General features: G+C 38.6%; 1 protein-coding gene and 2 long non-coding RNA genes across 4 annotated transcripts; 1 reads left to right on the forward strand and 2 right to left on the reverse strand.

Annotated features, from left to right (window-relative positions):
- Positions 1–287: 287 nt before the first annotated feature.
- LOC308397280 lies at positions 288–8,712 on the reverse strand. Its single transcript, XR_013971712.1, has 2 exons — positions 7,987–8,712; positions 288–5,580 (listed from the first exon to the last, which is right to left on the reverse strand). It is a non-coding gene; the product is annotated as an uncharacterized lncRNA (long non-coding RNA).
- Positions 8,713–10,633: 1,921 nt separating this feature from the next.
- LOC308396602 (uncharacterized protein) lies at positions 10,634–17,481 on the reverse strand. Of its 2 annotated transcripts, none has more exons than XM_080882048.1 (11): positions 17,232–17,481; positions 16,155–16,263; positions 15,217–15,341; positions 14,603–15,013; positions 14,427–14,512; positions 13,884–14,020; positions 13,363–13,422; positions 12,813–13,051; positions 12,552–12,699; positions 11,794–11,903; positions 10,634–11,344 (listed from the first exon to the last, which is right to left on the reverse strand). In XM_080882048.1, the coding sequence occupies exons 4-11, from the start codon at positions 14,783–14,785 to the stop codon at positions 11,033–11,035; spliced, it is 1,275 nt and encodes a 424-aa protein (XP_080738174.1). In that variant the 5' UTR covers positions 14,786–15,013; positions 15,217–15,341; positions 16,155–16,263; positions 17,232–17,481; the 3' UTR covers positions 10,634–11,032. The 2 variants fall into 2 exon arrangements, with proteins under 2 accessions (XP_080738174.1, XP_080738173.1); XM_080882047.1 differs by lacking the exon at positions 17,232–17,481 and adding an exon at positions 16,365–16,504.
- On the forward strand, positions 16,895–22,006 carry LOC308396603. The gene is made up of 3 exons (XR_013971596.1): positions 16,895–17,049; positions 18,902–19,003; positions 19,615–22,006. It is a non-coding gene; the product is annotated as an uncharacterized lncRNA (long non-coding RNA).
- The last annotated feature ends 1,529 nt before the right edge of the window (positions 22,007–23,535 follow it).

Below are 23,535 nucleotides of genomic sequence, written 5' to 3' on the forward strand. Positions count from 1 at the left end.
CGGGTCTTATTTTCTACAGTTGACAGGCTAACAAACCCTCCTGTGTCAGTGGCAGCTGAACTTCATTCGACCATGGCCTGCAATGACTTTGCCAAATTCTTCACTGAAAAAATCCAAAAAATTAGACAAGCAATTGGTACATCAACAGCAGATCCAGGATATGTACTGTGTCCACCAAAAAACTGTTTAAACACCATGAAACAGTTTCAACCTATTAACAGCTGTTGAAATCTCCCAATTCTTTGAATCTTTGGGCTGAAGGAGGGACAATATTCGGTGTATCAATGCTCAATCAACAATCATTTATTTCCATACAATTCAACAGTCAGAGCATTACAACGTCCGGACGGGAGAGATGCTACCAGAGGGTCAGGCACATGTCTCAAAATGGTGACGGGTTGCTCAGCTTTTTATAGTCTCTAGTGGCCCCCAGCTAGTCGTAAAAGCCAAAACATCACATTTTTTTCTCTGTTACAGCGCCTAAGTTATGACCTCGGCAGTTGTTTCTCTGCTTTCTGTAAGGTGGGGGTGTGGAATGTAGTCTATCTATCTCCCCTGTCTTTAGACACAGAGTCTCCTGCTTACAACCTTCTCTTCATGATTCAACAATTAAGCATGTCAAGAAAACAGTGTAACACATTCCCAGCAGATCAAGGATACAGAGTGATGCACATTTATCTAATGAACTAATATGTGAATATGTTCTTTTAACTCAAAAGTATAACGAGAACTAAACTACATACAGCTCACACACTCTATATTAAAGGGTATAATATGATCTACAGCAGTATTCTAATTCAACTACTTTGATTACATATATAAGGTAACATATAATAACAGAATAATATCACAATTCCCCCTTTGATCTCTTTTCTTCAAAGAGATCACTTACAACATACACTCCAGCATTGCAAGGTCCAGGTCTTCTTGATCCTGAGGCCCTCTGTCCCCCTTTAACGGGTGGACCATATGTGGGATGACCTCTGTGTTCACGCAGTTCAGATGCAAGCAAAGTTAGATTTACAACCATAACAGCAGTTACAGATGACTCTCCCATCACTCCCCAATTCTCCCACAGCTTTATTTTGGTGCTCCAGTTTTCCACTCCCATTTTAATGCCCCCTTATACCTTTCAAATGTACTTAGACTAGAACCTCTGTCTAAGGAGCTTTTAACCTTTATTTTTATTGCTGCAGCTACCAGTGTCTTCCAGTTGGGTGATTCTCAGCTTCTTTCTTCGACCTCCGGGGTTAGACCACCCTTTAGTCATTGCACAGTTCTGGGGATTATTCTGCCCTGAGTTCAAACAAAGATCTGTGTGTTTTGGGTTCACCGGCGTGTCCCCCTTTTTGCCAAGAGCCTCTCGAACCTCGTTGGTCTGGTGTTCCTGGTTTTCGCCAACCCCTTCATGGTTATTGCTGTGTTTGTGGGATCCATCTTCTCCAGGAGCCCAAACGTCATGACACTTGACCCCAGTTGCTGTCTCGGCAGTCCCTACATCTGTCTCTGCTGTGAAGGGTCCTCACATCTCCGTGTCCCCGTCTGGTGTCTCTTCCTTTCTCTGCAAGAGACAGAAAACCAAAACACCTCTCTCCCTAGCCTTGATAATCTAATATTGTTATCCATTGTTCTTCTAATGATTCAAATTTGGTTCAAAATATTATGTTCAGGACTTATTCTAATCATAATCTATGTGTGTGTGTAAAAGAAATCAAAAATTTGTGAACCATTTCTAAGTCTAACACATTATATGCTTAAGTTTTACCATAGCTAAATTATTAAACCCTCAAATAACGTCATAAGATGTTCATAAAACCATTGTTTGATGTTCGGACTCAACTTCCCCCTTTTTGACACACTCCCATGTGTCAATTCACCGGAGCTAGGCACTTAAAAGAGAAGGTTAGTGACATCATATCTCAGAAAGTATCTTCAATCCCGAAAATTTCCCTTCTCCTCATGTAATAAAGTCTGTCATCCTTGCATGCCCAGGTAACTGGTCCATCCAGAGCTGTAACATTTTGAAATGTACATACAACAAGCCAAACCACACCTTGGTCACACCAACCCTTTTCTGCCCTGAAGATGTCCAACGCCATCTTAGTCTGGACCAGGGTTGTAATAGTTTTGCAATTTTCATCAGTTTTAATCAGTTTTTACCAATTGTTTGCTAGTTTAGTTTAGTTTTTATTTTCTGAAAATCCTTAGTTTCAATTTAGTTTTATTTGTGTTTTGCAAAAATTAAGTGTAACAAAATCCCAGTTCCATCATATCAGTCATGCTCTTCTGGTTATCCTTGGGTGTTGAGACTAATAACTATTAACTCTTGCCGCACCGAGTGGTCCTAATTTTGGTTGAAGTGAATTGATAACCTTTTGAAGGCGATTGTTTCACACCTTTATTTAGATGTCCCAGTCCTGTTGTCTCGGGATACATCATGCTGCCTTATCTGGGGTTAGCTGTTTTCTGGGGATGCGGGTTGAGTGGGTGAGCTCTTCAAGGACGGGGAGTGTGCTCCCCCTGATGAGGTCTTCTAGGTAAGCTAGGTTAACCTTCTTGTGTGAGCTTTTCAAGTGCACTTTAAGGTTAGTGGGACTTTTAGTTTTATAAATGTCCCTCATGACCCCCTGATGACCCAGTATTTCATTTTTGCACACTGTAGTACACATTTTAGTTTTTGCTTGTAGCTCGCATACTCTACTTGCCACTCCTCTAAGTCCTGATGTTTCTTAGAGAGGGCAACAGTACCTTTAAAATTATATCACATGTGTGGGGGTGTGGCCTTGCCAATTGTTTTGCCCACCTTTTCAAAATGGCTGGCGTGCCCACAAGCACATTTCATGGAAAAAGAAAGGTAAGCTTGATATTTACATTTAAAATGTTTTGTTAAACTCAGATTTTTATTTTATTCTTTTTGCAAGTACCCCTCCTCGGTGGCGAGAAACTGTTGGTGTGGTCAAGTGGGTGCTCTAGAAACAAACGCTCAGGACAGAACAGTTATCAGTCATGTACTTCCTACAAATTTTGCATATGTTTTATTCCATATTGATCCTCTGAGTGTAATGGTACATTTTAATTTGAATTTATCCAAACTAAACACAATATTTTCTTTATTTACTTTGCTCTTGTTCTTTTTCAGTACCACATCCTATCAAATGTCCCTGTCGATTATATTCTACATTTAATAACTTACTATTTCAAGTGAGAACCTAAATCACGTGGACCAATGTTTATTATTGCATATCTCTATTCTGAATGTGGCCAGTCATTCATAGGTATTGTTAAATTTTGGCGATTTTCCTCTATAAAATTTAATTGACTTTTTTACAGTGGCCTGCTGTGGTTAATAGTAACATATTCCAGTCATGAGTGATATCAATAGTTATCTCCTCTGTAGCATTTGGCATTCCCAATAATATAACATGATACCTTAATCAAAACACAGCTAATATAGCACAGTTTTCTTAATGCAAACATCAGTAACTCAAAATCAGCAACCACAGTGTTAAGTCTGCAGTTCATACTTATGTGAAGCTAGAGTCTCCTCCTCCAGTCTCTCTTATCCTCCTGCTCCTGAAAAAACAAAACAAAACAAAGCGAAGCATCCACCCTTCTCTTGTCGGCTGGGTGAATTGTTTATGAATTGTTTATTGGCATTTACTAATCCTAAAGTTGGTGCAGTCATTGTCTCAGTATCAAGTCAGTCAAAACTTTTAGTCGTCAGTCCATCACAGTCCATTCACATGCATACCTCCATACACATTCATACCAGATGTTGCTGATAATGGAGTCTCACGCGCAACCTATTCGAGCATCCATCACCAGCAAGATGACGTCATCATTTTAAAAGGAAAACAATTCCTTGTTGTTTTTTGGACCGGATTGACTCGGTGCAATCCTTTTAGATCAGTGTTCCCTATAGGTGAATTTCTCCCAAGCCAATTACAATCATGGAGAAGCACACTTTGCAACTGTTTACAGTAATAATATTTTATAGCGCTTTAAATTTCAATCTTTCAGGCCTGGTTTAAAGAGCTGATTGTTAAATCATGAACTCACAAAATATCAACATATCACCACCGGTGGATCACACCTCTCAGATTTTCTTATCTCAGTGCACTGTAACAAAAACGAAAACAGACATAACCAACAAAATACTACTAAAATAACACAAACTAGGGCCCGTTGCAGACATGTCCAAGCATAAAACTATCCCTCTCTCGCTTACGAGAAAGAACACAAGCCAAAGCTCACTGATAACATCAAACTAGCGCTAAACAAAACCAAACAATCAACCAGAAATTCACAGGAACATTTTGCTTCCTGCCGGAACAATATTGTGTGGGAATGAGAACCTCAGGTGCCGTAACACCTTTTGTTCCTCCTTGAATTAAAACTCAATCACAGAAAATGCCGTACTCCAACCTAAACTTACACTATTAATTCATCATTTTCACTCTGTGCCACTGTTCCTCATCAGGGCTGTGTGAAGCACAGCAAAGAACTCAGTCAAGGCCTTGAGCCATAAACAGACATCACGCACAGACATTGTTTTCATAACCAAACTTTTTAGACCTTATTCCTAAAATCTACATAAATGCCCTCTGGGTGACATATAACACATTCTAAGTAATCAATGGCTCCTCATAAAAATTATGCATTGGGATGTTTGTGTGCAGCATTTTGCATATCAGCATAAGCAAAGCATTCTTCATTGCATCAGCGTGTGTGTGTGTGTGTATGTGGATCACTTCTCAGTGAATCAGCATTCCAATGTGTGTGTGTGTGTGTGTATATGTGTGTGTGTCATTTCTCACTCACTCAACGAGTGCACGTGTTCATGTGTGTATTTCACTTCATTCTGAATCTGTGTGTTTGGAGACGTGTGTGTGTGTGTGTGTGTGTTTGTTTCTCTTCATTCTGAGTCAGTGCATGTAGATGTGTGTGTTTGTGTGGGTGTTTGTGTTCATCACTTTCCTGTTCTGGTGTTCTGGGTAAACCACGGCCTGAAGCATGCCCTGGGGTCCTGCCCCCCTCCTTTTCAGTTTGTTTGTGACCATTGCTGCTGCTGCTGCTCAAAGTTCAGTCCGTCCTGGTTCTGACCCCAATTGGGGCAGTCCTTTCTCCAGTGTCGATGTTCACCGCAGGTGAAACCTGCATCTTCTTCTGTGTTTTTTGTCCATTCTGAGGTGCCTTCTGTCCTCAGTTACTCCTCCTGTCTCAGTCACGCCCTTTTTGCTGCCCGATCATCCGTGTTGGTCCATCACTGTCCTGCACAGTGTAAATGCAGAGTTATCAAGGTCAGCATTCTTTTGCTCGGCCTTACTTTTCCTTCGGGCTTGGCGGGCGTCTCTTTACAGCTCTGTCAGCTGACGCAGTCTGGGAATTTTCCCCCGTGTAGTGAAACGGGCCTTAGGTTTAGTGCTCTCCGTCTCGGCTGCATGAGATCACATTCCTGCAGGTCTGTTGACATTCTCAGGTCGTTGTTGTGGGTCCAGCTGTTGCAGCATTTGGTCAGTGTCACGTATGGGGGAGAGCAGGAGTCCAGTCAGCCTCGGCTTTCAGGGCCGGCAAAGCAGCCTGTAATTAAATATATATAGAGAAAAAACAAAAAAACAAAAACAGGCAAAAACAAAAGCAAACGAACAGGAAAATGATGTTGTGTTGGCTGTATTACAACGATATAATCAACTCCTAACCCACCAAGTTGACAGGACAACATGCACCTGTTAAAATTCTTAAGATCATGTTTAAAAGCCCAAAAGGAAATTTTCTTTCATTCAGTAATCACTTGTATCAATCAATCAGCAGAAAACATGTCACAATTTGAATCTTTTAACCCCTAAATTTGTCGTGTCATCACTGGTTGGTCAGACCAGTGTCTTTTTCTTTGAAGTTAAATTGTTGTCCTGCAACCCAGAGGGTTTATTTGTCAGTAATGTATTTATCCTTTAACAACAGATGTATGTTAAGTTTCGCTGCTTTAGCCTTGCTGGAAAATCTTCACGTGTTCATGAGTGTAAGCTGTTTCTTCATTGCGTGTGTGTGCATTTGTAGGCAGGCAGGTTAATTTTATCTTTTCTCAAACTAGGCGTTACCTTAAAAGGAGCCTTTCTCTCAGATTTCTCTGCTTGTGTGTGTTTTTGTTTCACCTTTTTGTTGTGATGCTCCGGACGCCTTCCCAACCTCCACAAGTCCGTTGGCCCCAATTTTATGTGTTAAAACTTCTCTTAATTTCTCCTCTAATTCTCTCCTCGCTGCTGTCTTTTTCACAGCTGCTGATTCGTGCTGGGTGTGGTTCCCATTACCTATAATTTTGCTTCGGCCACTGTGCTTGTGGGGGCAGTTGGTCCAGGTCCGCAGCTTCCTGTATTAACACACTAAGAGATTTATTTTAATTTCATTTTCATCACTTTTAAACCGATAAGCAGGCAACACGCCTACCTTGACAGCGTAAACTGTACGCCAGTCTCCCAACACATTCCTCTCTGTACTCCTCCATAATTCTCCACTACACACCTCTTACTATCTCTCTTTTTTATTTTTATTACACCACAGAGTAATACACCCAATTATGCCCGTCTATCTCTATGTGGCTCCAAATTCCCTCTTTATTTTAATTTCACACTCGTCAGGGGACAGGCACACAACAATTTCAACCACTGAAACGAGGAATTCAACCTTTTTATATTTCTTTACTAATCTAGACTCAACCTTTGTTCGCAAAATGTGTCTTGTTCTAGTCCGGAATAAATGTGAACCCGCGATTACGCTGCGGTCCCAGTGTTATTCCGTAGCTATGCGGGGGCCCTCACCTCCCCAAGTCACCACCTCGGCACCCGGACGCCGCCGGTCCTGGCCGCACGTCCACGAACAGGAGGGTCGCCACTCCTAGGGCAAAATTATTTCCACAGGTACACTAGGCATCAACCTTTGATCCTAAAATGTGTCTTTGCTCTAATGTCCTCCTAATCAAACACATCAACCGTCACTGTTACTGTGTTCAGACTTCACACACACAAAAAGCACACTCAGAGCGCGCCTCACCCACGGCCAGAGCGCGCCTTACACACACAGCGCGTTACACCATCAGTGTGACACACAGAGAGCGCCTCTCATCAGCAGAAATTTGCACAGAAACCTCTGAGCTCAACTATTAGATCTTCTTAAAGCACACTGCACCATAGACCAAAATACCCCTTTCTCTGCGCTTATGACCGCCACAACGGGGCAAAGTCGCATCATAAAAGTGATGCTTGCATCCCCGAAGTTATACCTGACATCATAAACCAGGTTTTGCTCTATGTACTTCTTGGCAAGTAAAATTTTACTTTGTTTTATGACCGCAGCCCTTGAGACTCGACTGACGCCACAAACCACCGTCAAACCTCTATCCAATGTACTAAAACTAGCACCAACCACTACTGCACTCCACGGCCGTACCACCGGAACACGGCCGTATCATAAACCAAACCTACGGACGTGTTTCGCTTCCGCGTTGCCAGTGTTCAACTGCACCGTGAGCCAGCATCTGCTTTTCCTTAAATCAACTTCTATTTCATAGCCGGCAAGAGCCAGGACTTTACCGACACCATAAACAACTCCAAAACCTCGACTTCAATGTACTGAACTAATGGCCGCGTCTTCAGAAGAAATTCTAATGTATTATTGCTACAGAAGCCAGTATTAGACAAAATTAAATGTGGAAGGTAAAGTGGCTGCAACTAGTCCAACGTAGTATGTTATTAGTATCTCGGTAGAAGCAGTTTACTGCAATTAGTCCAATGTAGTATGTTATTAGTATCTCGGTAGAAGCAGTTTATTTAACACACTGGAATTCAGCCTCAACTTATGTTGTTAGTATCTTGCGCCAAAAACCAGACACCGACAAATTAACTGTGAAAATACATGTGACTCAGCGAACAGATTAATTTGGAAAGCCCAATATGCACATTTGGTATTTATAATACAACAGGCTGTGGTTACCTTTCTGTTTTAGGCCGGCCTTCTGTTCACTTTGCCCCACGATCTCACCAAAGGCCAAATCTACACCACCTCAGCACACCAAAGATCCGGGTCACACGGCACCAAGTTGTTGAAATCTCCCAATTCTTTGAATCTTTGGGCTGAAGGAGGGACAATATTCGGTGTATCAATGCTCAATCAACAATCATTTATTTCCATACAATTCAACAGTCAGAGCATTACAACGTCCGGACGGGAGAGATGCTACCAGAGGGTCAGGCACATGTCTCAAAATGGTGACGGGTTGCTCAGCTTTTTATAGTCTCTAGTGGCCCCCAGCTAGTCGTAAAAGCCAAAACATCACATTTTTTTCTCTGTTACAGCGCCTAAGTTATGACCTCGGCAGTTGTTTCTCTGCTTTCTGTAAGGTGGGGGTGTGGAATGTAGTCTATCTATCTCCCCTGTCTTTAGACACAGAGTCTCCTGCTTACAACCTTCTCTTCATGATTCAACAATTAAGCATGTCAAGAAAACAGTGTAACACATTCCCAGCAGATCAAGGATACAGAGTGATGCACATTTATCTAATGAACTAATATGTGAATATGTTCTTTTAACTCAAAAGTATAACGAGAACTAAACTACATACAGCTCACACACTCTATATTAAAGGGTATAATATGATCTACAGCAGTATTCTAATTCAACTACTTTGATTACATATATAAGGTAACATATAATAACAGAATAATATCACACAGCAAAGACCTGGAGGACATCTTAGGTCAACTGAACTCCTCCTCCTGCTGTTTAGATGTCCTGCCAACAAGTTTTTTCAAAAAGGTCTCAAAGACTTTAGAGTCAGACCTGTTACAGATCGTCAACTTTTCTTTATTATCAGGTGTGTTTCCAGAATCACTAAAAACTGCTGTAATCAAACCTATACTGAAAAAGGACAATCTTGACAAGACACAAATGAACAACTACAGGCCGATCTCAAATCTCCCGTTTTTAAAGTAAGATCATTGAAAAAGCAGTTTCCCAACAGCTCAGTTACTTCTTAAAACAGAATAATTGCTACGATGCTTTCCAGTCAGGTTTTAGACAGAACCACAGCACTGAAACCGCTCTGACCAAAGTGTTTAATGACATATGTCTGAATACAGACAGTGGAAAAATGTCAGTCCTAGTTTTACTGGATCTCAGTGCAGCATTTGATACAGTTAACCACAACATATTACTCAAACGACTGGAGAACTGGACAGGTCTTTCAGGAACTGTACTAAACTGGTTCAAAACATACGTAGAAAACAGGAAATACTTTGTATCAATAGGTAACTTCACATCTGAGCAGACAAGTATCACATGTGGAGTTCCCCAAGGTTCCATCTTGGGACCCCTTCTGTTTAACATCTACATGCTCCCACTGGCACAGATTATAAACAACAACAAAATAAACTATCACAGCTATGCAGATGACACACAAATATATATCACAATGTCACCAGGAGACCGAGGCCCTGTACAGGCTCTTGGTAAATGCATTGAGGAAATCAATGACTGGTTGTGCCACAATTTTCTCCAGCTAAACAAAAACAAAACTGAGGTAATAGTCTTTGGCGCCAAAGAAAAACGATTACAGGTCACCAGAGAACTTCAATCTATACATCTAAAAACCACAAACCAGGCGAGAAATTTGGGTGTAGTGATGGATGCAGACCTAAACTTAGAAAAACACATTAAGACAATAACAAAGTCAGCTTACTATCACCTCAAGAATATATCAAGGATAAAAGATCTGATGTCTCAACAGGACCTGGAAAAACTAGTCCATGCATTCATCTTTACACTGGAAAAAACGGCCCTCCAAAAACAAGAAAAAAAAAAACTTAATACAAGTTATTTTTTGCTTGAAATAAGTGAAAAAATCTGCCAATGGAACAAGTGAAAATTCTCTTGACAAGATTTCTTGAAATAAGCCAGTGAATCAAGCCTTACGAGATCTTGAAATTAGCTGGAAAAACTCATTCTTAGCTATATTTTACTAGTGTTGTGAAGTTTTTGTGTCTCATAATAAGTTTGTGGTGCTCAAAAGTAGTATTTTCGCCTCAAAAAAAGCATTTTTTCTATAAACCTCCCAACATCATCCTCATTGTTTTCAGTGTATATAACTTGTTTTCAGTTCTAAAAACGTGACACCCATCTAGATTTAAGTCCAACACCTTACTTGAAATAAGATTAGAAATTGGCATTTCGAGACAAAATGTACTAAAGTTAGCATTCTTTTACTAGTATTAGGCAATCTTTTTTGTAATAATTCTCTATTTCTAGTGCATTTACCCCATATTCAAGACTTTTACCTACTGCTTATAAGGCAAAAAAAAATGAGAACTATAGACTTCAAAAGCAACAACTTTATTGATAAAACCCCATAAACAGAGGGGACTACATAAAAGAAAGCCATTTTGCAGTGACTTTTTCCCCTGCCCAAGCTAACACTAAACACACCTGTAACATATGTGCATTGCACAGGCCAAGTACAGACAAACACTGCTAGGCTAAAACTCCTCAACCTGTAACGTTTATTATTACAAAGTGCTTTTAACATGAACATTTGACCACATTCTTCAAACAATACCATAACATCATTAAGGATGCACAGTATTTGATTTTTCAGCTATATCTAATATTTTACAGTTGTACTAGCCAATACACAATAAAGCAATTCTTACTTTTATACCAAACTAGTCAGTCTCAGCTTAGTCAATTTACTCTTTCACAGTAGAGCCTATTTTCTGAATAGTCCTCTGTCTAAACTCAACATTAAAAAAAAAAAAATTAAAAAAAATAAATCTTAAAATTAACTAAAAGCGAGGCTGTCTCTGCACTGCACAAACCAAACACAAAATGCCGGCATGTTAGCCAATATTATTGTGCACCCTTAATTATAACACTGGGCTAACCTGGCCAAATTACAAACGAAAATCAATCACAACCAACATGGACTGTAGTAGCCGTGGAAGGAGAGAGGAAGTGCTTTCCTATAGTCCATCTGACCATATTGGCTTTACTGGCCAATAAAAGCAGTCCACTCAGCCATGCTCTTCTTGTAAGATGATGTGAGATCTCTCTCATGGATTTTGTCCAAGAGAACCTCCGTCTGTATGACGGAAAGCAGAGTGGCTACACACTTTGGGTATGTAAGGTGAAGGGTGTAATAGTAGGCCATAAGGTATAAAGCACCCTCGGTAACCAAGTCTTTTGGAAACGTGGTTATTGGCACATCTCCTACCGCTAGGATGCAGTTGGATGGACTCACAATCAGGACTGGGCAGGAGAGAGGACGTTTCATCAGATAGGTATTAGGGTCTTCTTGGTCCTTTAACACATAACACGGACATACTTTTGTAAGGATGATGCACTTTTGTTTCAAACACATAACTAAAGCTAAATTACAACAAAAGTTGAGGTTCTGAGAAAACACATCTGAAATTGCTACTTTTAATTATTCTCGATGGAATTACTGTTCACATCTGTCTAGCCTTCCTGAAAAACAGAAAACCAAGGCTACATTTAATTAGGTATCATTGAGGTGATAAAAAATGTGCTACCACGTAATGCATCCATGTTTGTATTTACTGGTCACAGAGATCTAACCTGTGAGAACCCTCATTCCAAAAATGTGTTTTAGGTGCCTTTTGAAGGCTTAGAACATATAATATGTGAATATAAAATACTTTGGCACTCATCAGAAGAAGCATTTTTTTAATACTGTTGTCCCAAAAAGAACAAAAACAAAAAACAACTGCTACATTTTACACAACTCACCTCAAGGACATGCACCAGAGCCTCACTCGCATCCCGTGCCCTCTTTGGAGGAGCAGAGGTGGATGGGAACAGTGATGGCAGCACATGTAGGATCTCAAGAGCCTGTTCAGCTATACAGAAGAAAGAATCATCATCTCATTACCACACTTAAACAAAATCCTCAAGATCAAAAAAAACAAAACAACAACAACAAATTTTTGGCCAGTGACAACCATCGTGGATTGAAAAGGTGAACAACAAGACACTAGCACATGAAAGTTAAAGCTGTAATCCATAGTTTAAGCTTGTCACGGTAACCTAAAAAAAGCTAAATGGTGTAGATAATTGTTGTATACTGTGTTTACAGTAGGCTAATATGACTTATGCTTGAATGCTAACTACACCTACATTGACTTACATTTCATTAATGTCAGTCTGTAAAACTTAATGCTGAGGAGGGGAGGGGGAACAAAAAGGGATTTATCTTACATCGTATGTTGTGTAGTGAGCCTACACAACAACCTTTTCCTAAACCGGCCTGTTGGTTTGTATTTTTAGCCTTTTGTAGCGTTGAGTCTGTTTTCCCTGCGCATAACTAGTAAAGGTGCGGCTTTCAGCTCCTTCAAGAAGGAGAGGGGGGGTGGGGGATTAGGCCTTTAAAATTTCAAATTCTCCTCCTCCTGTCCTCAGTGAGATTACTTTAAGCATGTTAAAGCAGTAGTCCGTAAAGATCCAAACTATACTCTGATGACCAATAACACCAAAACATCATTGCTTACCTTTATCCATTCCCATTGGGGGCTTCAGCGTCTTTTTCCATACACCAAAAAACTGCACCTTCTGGCAGAAATCTTGCCATCTTCCCTTCAGTTCATTGATGAAGTTGGCATTTTCTTTATCCAAAATGCGATGAAGCTCCTCCATCACCTATAAAATATTCAGCATACCAATACAAACATGTCAATGCATCACTGAGGAGCAAGAAGTTGGTATGATAAACATTGTTTGGCTTGAATCACATGGATTCAACAATGACTTACATGTCCAATGTCCTTGAAGCAAGGATATGCTTCTAGAACCTTTTTGTGTCTGTCCTCCTCGCGAATAGTATTTGAATCAATGAATGCTCTTCTGGCTGAAAATTCCAAATCCAGGAGCTGAGAGACATCCTGCTGGTTTGGGTTTTTTCTTTTAAACAAAGTTTGTAGGGTCTTGTAGTGTTTGGCCAAGGTTGCTGGACAGTGGGTGTCTGGACTGTTGATATCTGCAGGCTTGTTTGCTGCAAGACACAAAATTACATAAACAATGTCTCTCACTTTAAAAAAAAAAAAATCTGTCATTAATTATGTCATTAAAATGACAAGTGTCTATAGACTATACTTTAATGGAGTTAAATCTTAAAAAAAAAATAAAATACAGCTCTGAACTTAACTATTAAATACTTATTCATTTTTCAAAATATTTACCATGTAAATGCCAATTTACATATGGTCATGCAATCATATACAATTATATGTAGGCACACAAGTGCACCCCTATAAAGAAGTGCCCACACACACACACAGCCATGAGGCAGTTGGATGGACTCACTATTAGGACTTGGCAGGGTAGAGGGTTCTTCTTCAAGTAGGTTTTGTGCTTTCCTTTTTCCTTAAAGACATAGCAAAGAGATATTTTGTGTCAGGGTAATACACTTTAAAAAATAGTTTGGAACCTAAATTAAAAAACAGTTAAAAAGAGAAAAAAAAAAAGCCTCTAGTGAGGCACATTGTTTTTTAAAAACATTACTTTACATGATATACTGAGTGGTTAGAGACAGTGATGTTGCACAGACTTATACTATAAACACACCACAATACCCAGCTCTTTAAATTTATAATATACTGGCTTTTATTAATACCAATACTTTATTAACATTAATTTCCACAGAAATGTTAACAAACTGATGATAAAACAGGAAAAATGTGATGTAGTTATCATTTTCTGATGCCCATTTTAAAGCCTTTTACTTCTGTCATGTCAGGACTGCCATCTTGACTCAACATGCAGGTATATTTGTTTTATTTTTTTATGATGACCACACAGTTTGTAAATGTAAAGTTGAAACTCACCTTCTAACTCACTTGTTTTACTGGCCGACTCTGGGCTGCTCCTCCCTTCTGTGGACAGATCCAGAATGATTGTTGAGTCACTTGAATCCATTTCTTCTATGTCACTTGGCTGATCAAGACGTCGCCTCTTGGCAGAGCTGCGAAGATTAGTCAGTTAATCAATTAGTTATCAACTATAAACTCAATCAATTCATATCTTTATTGTACAGCCATTTTCAAATATACAAAGTGTAACACAAAGTGCTTCTTCCTTTCATGCTAAAACAGGTGAGGAAACTAAAGGCAGGTCACCAAATACTTGATTGATCACATTGGATCACTTCTTTCTTTCCTTAATAAAATGCCCAAACATGATTTTAGCTTTTTTGTTTGTCCTCTATCGTTGAAATTAAAATTGTCAGGTTGTGGACAAAAGAAGACTTTTGGGGAAAAACTTTCACAACTTTCAAACATCGTACTGACTAAACAACTTATCAATTAATGAGGAAAATGAATAACAGAATTATCATAGTTAAAATTAAAATTAATTAGTTACAGCCTTACCTCTTTGAATGTCTCCCATCTGGAGTGGCTTTTTGTGGGGATCTCACATTTTGCAGTCTTTTGTTTAGCTGTGTGTACACAGTAACCTGTATAGGACATTTAATACATTTTTCCAACCACTACTAAAATGTCCAACATGAAACACTTTGGTATTGAAGTGGATGCATTTCACTTACCCATGTATTCTTGATGCCTTGGTCCTGTAGCATAGGGTAGTACTGCACTATTCTCTTTGCCATTGCTGTAATTTCTGGTTTTGATGGGTATCTATGCGATTCTCCATCCCCTTTTGCCCTCAGGATTGCAATCATACTAGTCATGGTGTTTCGGATGAGCCGACATCTGAGCTCCTTTGACATTTTGCAGCTGCGCTCTTCACCTTTCTTTGACAACTCAAAGTATTGTTGGCGGACTTGCTCAAGCTCAGTGTCAGTGTGCAATACATATTCTGGATAGAATAACTTCACAACCTTTTCAGGGCTTGTGCATTTTGCAGCAGTTGCATTTACAGTAGTGGATGTCTGTTGCTTGGGTGACTCATTAATGGAGGAGCTGGTTGAAGATTTTGAGTCATCTTGGCCAGATTCCTATAAAATAAATAATAATGAATAAAAGCAAAACGCAATTTTTGTGTGTGTGTGTGTGTGTGTGTGTGTGTGTGTGTGTGTGTGTGTGGAGAGGGGGGAATAGTGAAGAGCCATTCAACTCTGCCCGCGGTTAAACTAGTTGTAATCGGACAAAAACACGACGATGCCAATTTTAAGTGGTGGTGAGTGACTGAGAAACTGACCTCCAGTACATCCTGACAAGCACGTCAGACAGCTTTTCTCCGTAAAAAGTTCTCTGGGCCTGGGAAAAGATCCTGCAAGTCTTCACGAGACAGGGTGCCCATCATTCCCTCGCTGATGTTTGCAGCTATGAACACATTGGAAGAAAAACATAGCAAGATGAAATTATGCCCTACAAAGGAAACTGCATGAGAGATGAGACTATGAAAGTTGACACTTCATTAAAATTGTGTTGCTATTGCTAACTAGTTTAGTATAGAAATGTGGATACCTCATTGTCTGCTACTGTTTTTTGTATAGAGCTAATGATCAACATGCTAAAAAGACTGTACTTAAGTAAAAGTAGTGTTACTTCAAAATAAAATGAAGTAGAAGAAAAAAGTATTCTCCTCAAAAAAATTACTTAATTAAATTAAAAAATATATATCTGCTGGGCTAACTGCTGTGGAAAAATTCTGTTTACAGACAAATTGTCACACTACTTTAGTAGCATTGTTGACCTCATTTTTTATATATTGGACACTGAATTTTTATCCAGCTTTAGGTATTATTAAAGGAACTGAGCTTTTTGGAATGTAGTGGAGTACAGTTACTTCTTTACAAATCTACTCAAGTAAAAGTGTAAACTATAGTGCAGTAAAACTACTCTTAAGTACTTTTTTTCCCCAAAAGTTAATCAATTAAATGTAAATTGTTAAATGTTACTGAGAATTATCCACCTCTAAGGATGAATAAATACACTTGCATAAGTAAAACAAATAACTACAAATGTTCCTAAAATGAGGAAATGATCACATGAAATGGAAGGTAAAAAAAATTACTTAAACATCATCAACGACATTATTTATAAAATAATGTAATTTGCACACTTCCGTGTTCATACACCTATGTAAAACATAAGTCCATTTAATCTGTTTAAAAATAAATTTGCATACATTACCCTTTAAAACCGACACTGTGACCTCATCCAGTCCTTCCATGCTGTTAGCCTACTTAGCACACTAGTTAGCTTTTTTGGCGTTAGCTTGCCTCGTCCAGTCACTGTTCGGCTGCAACGTTACACAATATAAACACACCAAAACATTTAGAACTTTCGAAAGGAGTGTAATATGTACAAAAAATGAGCACTGTATAATACATTTTAACTTACTTCCAATGAAACGCGAATGCAAAGAACTCTGGGACAGTAGTGGCAGGCACGTGTCTACATGAACTTAAGATGTCCACCAGATCATTCACGACAGCCAGAAACGAAGTTCGTCTTCAATTTGCCTGACATTTCTTTGGCCCAAAAATCCTAAAAGGATGATTGATTGGTTTTTAAACCAAACAACTGTCTTTGTGCATTGCAAAATAACGTTAATTATTATAGGTTAATAAAAATTTTTTTTTACTTTATCCCCCACATTTACGACAATTTAGCAGGCGCGTTTAACCATGGTAACGAGTTATTTTACGGCACAACTGCAGCCCGCGCTACCGAATGAAACATACTAGCTTCCAACATGACTTGGCGTTGCTTTATATGCTACGTGTTTGTAGCATTGAGTCTGAGACAACTTTTGAGTCACATTAATACCATGCACAGCCGCAGCCCTGACTTTCGCGTGGTGTGTGGAATTGATGGCTGTCCGAGTGAGTACAGAGTATATAACTCTTTCGACTATCACGTAAAGCGGACACACGCGCGTCACCTTCTCGGAGTGGAAGCGGATGAGGAGGATGGATCAACCCGCCACGGTTTACCTGGAGCAGGTGAAAGGACGGCCCCAATCAACCAAACTAACGCCAGTTCTTCAGTAACTGACGAGGGCTCAAGCATCCCCGCACTAACGGTAAGTTATTTTAACAAAAGCCAGAGAAACGAGCTGCAGAAGCTGTAACATAATGTTAGCATTTACTTTGGCTGATCCAAGTACGTCCATTAAATGTGTTGTTTTTGACAGACTCATGTTGTACTTTTATTTTAACAGTGATGAGTGTCGAACTAGTTGTTTCGCTAAATTAAGTAACTCACCTGAAACGTAAATGAGAGCTGTGGCAGAAACGCAAAGCTGCAGTCTTGTCAGACTGTTTTTTTTTTTTTTTCAGTCATCCGTTCGTTCGCTCCGGTGAATGCATCCAAACTTTGCAGAAAGTCCTATTAGTTTAAAAAAAGTTGATATATTGTTGAAATACGTGTTGAAATCAGCTGGTAAAAGCCAGTCAGCTAACTGAATAGGTCGCTATCATGTTTACATATGTGTTCAAGGTCAATTTAAGCCATGTCCACACGTACACGGGTATTTTTGAAAACGGAGATTTTCCGTTTTCGTTTTAAAAAATAATCCCGTCCACACGTAAAGGCAGAAATGAAGGAAAACACTGCTAGGAACATGCCAAAGCAACAGGTGGCGATATATTCCTAACCGTGCAGCAATGTTGGCCAATCAGAAGTCTAGAAGCCTCGGTGGGAAAAAGTAAACAAAGCTGGGGCATAGAAGCAGAAGCAAGTGGTATGTGTGGAGGGACAGTAACTGTGTGTGTATATGTAAGCATTTAAACAGTGCAGAGAGTAGAAGTAACAGTATTGTAGAAATTCATTTCACCGAAATAATAACGTGGCGCACAGTGTGACGTCAAAAAATGAGCACACCTTTGACACTGCGTTTTCTCCATTTTTATGTCCACACGTAAATGCAAAAACGGAGTTTTAGAAAATATCCACCCTGGCCGGAGTTTTTAAAAATCTCCGTTTTCAGTGACCAAAAACGCCGTTTACGTGTGGACGAAAGGTGCAAACGCATAGAAAAATCTGCGTTTTCAAAAATACCCGGGTACGTGTGGACGTAGCCTAAGAGAATGACTATTAGGCAAAGCAAACCAAAATTACATGATTTGTTCAGAGTTACTGTCAAAAAAAAATTTAAACACACAAAAAAATACTCATCTTCACATTAATAAGAGCATTAAAGTCAATATTACTTTTATTGTCAGTATTGGTCATTTTTTTTAAAGGTGAAATTACTAAATATAACATATTTCAAATTGTCAGTAACTTGTCCAACAGTAAATAACTGACATAACTAATTAATAAAGTACAATAAAGTAAAGTAAAGTAAAGTACTTTCATACAAACCAATCAGTAAGTTATTTTGTATATTTTTTAAATGAGTAATCAGTTATAAATAACTATTTGCATTTCTGAAGTAACAGTAAGACTACTGACAACATTAACTGTTACTTTTTTTTCTAAAACTATCTTTTGTTTTTCTTTTCTTTACCTTTTTTCTTAGTAACTCAGGAGGTTATGTTTTTGGTGGCATTTGTCTGACTGTTAGCAAAATAACTCAAAGTTATGGACAGATTTTAAATTTTCAGGAAATGTCACAAATGGGCCAATAAACAAGTAATTCAATTTTGGGGGTGATCAGGCATGATCAAGGAATTTAAACTATACTGTACTGAACTCTCCATGTGCTTTGCTAGTCTTATTAATCTATTATCAAGTACTGCTTTGTTTGTCATTTTAGTTGTCATTTTAAAAGCTCAAATTAAAGACATCAGTCAGTAAAAATACATCTACCTTGTACCTTATGGGCATGAATCTAGCTAACTAATGAATGCAATATTGTTTGGTGATTGCTACCTATCAATGCAATTATTTATTTCTGTTTTAATAGATATGTTTTTGTTATTCTGTTTCAGAGTGGATTTCAAGAAGATGGAGAGGGTCACCTGAATCTTGACATTTATAAACATGCAACTGCATTTCTTCTTCAAGCCAAGGAAACCCATCGACTGACACAGGTAATTTATGCCATTAATTTTCCATTGAATTGTATTTCATTGTTAGAGAACCTAAAAGCAATATGCTTAACTTATGCTTAACAGTGCTCAAGCTATAACTTGGGCACTGTTCAGACCTGGCATCTTGAATGATCTGATCATAAATGGACAGCTATAGGTATGTGAGTGAAACACCTGACATTCGAATGTGTCTCCATGTAATTCATGGGTGACCACTCAGATCTCACTCCCCCACTATATATGGAAATAGACATGTATGTTGCATCCAAAATCTGCCTATCACTATATTTCCTTAGCATGAGCTAAGAATAGAGACAACATAATACACACAACACAAATTTTCAATTTGCATTTCCACCTATGATCCGATTCCTCAAAATGCATTATAATTAAGTGAAAACAAGGTTTTAACGTTGCATAAGACAATATTATTCTTTACAAAAAAAATTGGGTGGTGGGGGTAACTTATTTTGCTCATTGCATCTCACTAACTTTATGTAACTGAAGGTTTCATTTTTCAAAAATTGTGTCTCTGTGAGTTTGCATGTTGACTGTGTTCTCATATGAATTTTGTAATTAAGGATTTTCCTTTGTTTTTTCCTCTTCCACAGAGAGCTGTTAACCACATCGTGAGTGGAATCCAGCAATATCAGGCCGTATTATTGGAGCACCTAAAACAACAAATGAGTGACATGATTGAGAGACATTCTGGGGACCTGGATCAACTAAAGAGTGATGCAGTGGGGGTATTTGACCAGTTTGTTGACCCTTTCACTCAAATTGCTTCCACCCATTTGCAGGACAAGACCATCAAAGAACTGTTAAAACCAGTTGAACCAGAGATTATTGTCACAAAACAAACAGTCTGTTATTCGAAGCGTGGAGACTCCAGAGTTCTTGCCATTAAAGACCATTGTTTTCATTACATACCGTTGGTGAAAAGTTTGGAGCAGCTGCTATCACATCCAAGAATGCTTGCAATGATTGATGAGAGGCCAAAGCCATGCAAGGATGGCTTTCTTCATGATTTCATTGATGGAGACATTTTTAAGTGGCACCCACTGTTTATTAAAGTCCCTACAGCATTACAGTTGATTTTATATACAGATGAAATTGAACTATGCAATCCTCTTGGATCTCGGGCAAACAAGAACAAGCTGTTATTGATTTATTACACCTTAGGTAACATCAGCCCTAAGTACAGATCAAGACTTCCTGCTATTCGTCTGCTTGCCATGGTAAAATCAAAAGATCTTTCCCGTTGTGGTATAGATGAGATATTTGAGAGGATTAACCGTGACTTAATTGAGCTGTGTGATGGTGTCCAAGTTGTCACTGCAAGTGGTGAGAGGACAATTCATGGGGCACTCATATCTGTGTGTGGAGACACTCTAGCTCAGCATGAAGTGGCTGGATTTAAGGAAGGAGTGGGTTTTGCCTACAGTAAATGCAGGCACTGCGAATGCCACTTTGAAGACATGCAGGAAAAATTTAATGAAGATTTTTTTGTTAAAAGGACCATGGCCAGTCATAACAGGCAATGTAATGACATTGAGAAGGCAAGTACGGACTTTCTGAAAGACAAACTAAAAATAACGTATGGTATAAACAGGAGAAGCAAGTTAACAGAATCTCCTCACGTTGATATAATCAATCAAACCCCACAAGACATCATGCATGTTATTCTTGAAGGCGTTGCCCCATATGAAATCAAATGTGTTTTAAAGAATCTTGTGCTTTCAGGGCAAATGAACTTAGATTCATTCAATAGTGCAATTTTGTGTTTCCCTTATTCTCCTGTTGATGTGAGGGATAAGCCTTGCCCCATATCTGTCAGTACGCTGTCATCAAATGACAATAAATTGAAACAGTCAGCTGGGCAGATGCTGGTTTTGTTGAAGATCCTTCCATTTCTTATGGACAAAATTGGAGAAAATCATTACACACAAATGCTACGTAACATGTTAGAGATCATAAAAATTCTGTTTTCACCTATTATTGCTGTCTCAACTCTCTCCAGATTGAAGCTTTTAATAGAGCAGCATTTAAAACATTTCAAACAACTGTTTCCAGATGAAAATATTATACCTAAACAGCATTATTTACTGCATCTTCCTTCTCAGATTAAGGCTCTTGGTCCTACAGTGAGGCATATGTGTATGCGTTTTGAGTCAAAACATTGTTTCTTCAAGCAGTGGGCTCTGAAAAGTAGTTTTAAGAATATTTGTAAATCTCTTGTGAAGCACAACCAACTTTATGAATGTAGTCAGAACGTGCATGAGAAACATCCCATTTTTTCAAGTGAAGTCGACATGGGTCCAGCCAAAGAGGTGAAAAATGTTCATTATGTAGAAGGCAAGATTAAAGACTTCATTGAGCAAGTTGAACATGTAGTTTCTGTACAGTGGATTATGCTACATGGAAATATACATTCATGTGAAAAATCTTTGGTTATTTCTGATGTCATAAATGATGCTCCAGAGTTTGCACTTGTTAAAAACATCTATATTGTAAATGCATCTGTGTATTGTTTTGAATGCCAGCCTCTCTCTACAGTTGGGTGGAATGATCAATATTTAGCTTATGAGGTAGAAGTTCCCTGTCTAGCTCAGGCAAATATTTTTGTGGATGCTGGAAATCTTGTTGATTATACAGCATACCACTATGTAAACTTTAATAACAGCAAGTACATTCCAGTGAAGTATGATCTAACTGACATCATCAAACATTATTCTTGAGTCTTTTGTGAATATGTGGGCTGAAATAAGGTTTTTAAAGACTGGCAAAAAAATTGTTCTATTTACTTTTTATTTTACTTTTGGCGCAATCTGTTCAGTGAGGGAAACAATTTCAGTGTTTTGCCTCTTTTTCAATGTCACATTGATATGGTTTGACTGGTATGTAAGAAAAATAAATACACTGTGCTTAAGATACTAAGACTCATAATAATGCAATGTTGGGCATGATATTAACCTGCAGTTCTCAATAAAGTAGATTTGATGTCCTGATTCAAGTTAGGTCTATTTCTTGAAACAAGATGATACATCTTTTACAAATAACACAGCAGCTTAAAACGTTTATGAAATGCCAAAAAAGCTTGTTTCGTGTGAGATATGACTCAAAACAATATGTTTTCAAGAGTTTTTCACTTAACAAGATATCCAAGATGCACTGTCTAAAAACAAGTTCCTATATCTCACTGAAATGTTACTCTTTAGCTGATTATGGCTTATTTTAAGTGTGATTAGATATTTTGACTTGAAATAAGACAAATATACTTGGTAAGATTTTGAGTTTTTGCAGTGTAGTAGGCTTGATTACTGTAACAGCATCTTTACAGGTCTACCTAAAAAATCAGTCAGACAACTACAGCTCATTCAGAACTCTGCTGCTCGAGTCCTCACTAAGACCAAAAAAGTGGACCACATCAGTCCAGCTCTGAGGTCCTTACACTGGCTGCCTGTCCGTCAGAGGATAGACTTTAAAGTTCTGATGCTGGCCTATAAAGCTCTGAATGGTTTAGGACCAAAATACATCAATGACCTCCTGACCCAGTATGAACCATCCAGATCCCTCAGGTCATCTGGATCCGGTCTTTTATCAGTTCCCAGAGTCAGAACCAGACACGGAGAGGCTGCATTCAGCTTTTATGCTCCTTATATCTGGAACAAACTCCCAGAAAGCCTCAGATCAGCTGAAACACTCAGTTTATTTAAATCCAGGTTGAAGACTCACCTGTTCTCAGCTGCATTTGAATAAAGCACCAAATCCACACTTTAAGCTTAAATTTCAAAACTTACATTTAACTACTGATTTTATCTACTGTTCTGATTTTATCTGTTTTGATTTTATATACTGTTGTTTGTTTGATTGTTAATTAGTTAGTTTATTTGCTTGTTTTATTCAATTTTAAATCATGCTTTTTATTTGTTCTTGTTTCTAATGTCTCTGTAAAGCACTTTGAATCACCTTGTTGTTGAATTGTGCTATACAAATAAACTTGCCTTGCCTTGCCTTGCCTTGCCTTGAAAGGTGTTCTCGCCCGACACAAAGTCTAGGTTTTCATTATGTGAATAACTTTAACATCTTAGCTCACACAGCTGCAAAAATTGTTTGCCCAGCACGGGGATATTGAATTCTATAAGATAAAGCCATAAATATGTATTTCTGAGTCTTCTCTCAAAAGTTACAGCTGTCTTTATGAAGACCATGAAAAACGCTTTATATCACCATGTTAGTGCTTTTCCCGCTATTACATGCATTTGAATGGAGTTCTCGCCCGACACAAAGTATAGGTTTTCATTATGTGAATAACTTGAAAATCTTAGTTCAAACAGCTGCAAAACGTGTTTGCCCAGCACGGGGAAATTGAATTCTATAAGATAAAGCCATAAACATGTGTGTCTGAGTCGTCTATCAAAAGTTACGCCGATTTATATGAAGTTGTGCAAAAACGCTTTATTTCACCAAGACAGTGCGTTTCTGACGATTACATGCATTTGAATGGGGAACTCGCACGAAACAAAGTATAG

This window comes from Rhamphochromis sp. 'chilingali' (genome assembly GCF_963969265.1).
Source record: "Rhamphochromis sp. 'chilingali' genome assembly, chromosome: 5".
In the NCBI taxonomy this organism is placed as follows: Eukaryota; Metazoa; Chordata; class Actinopteri; order Cichliformes; family Cichlidae; genus Rhamphochromis; species Rhamphochromis sp. 'chilingali'.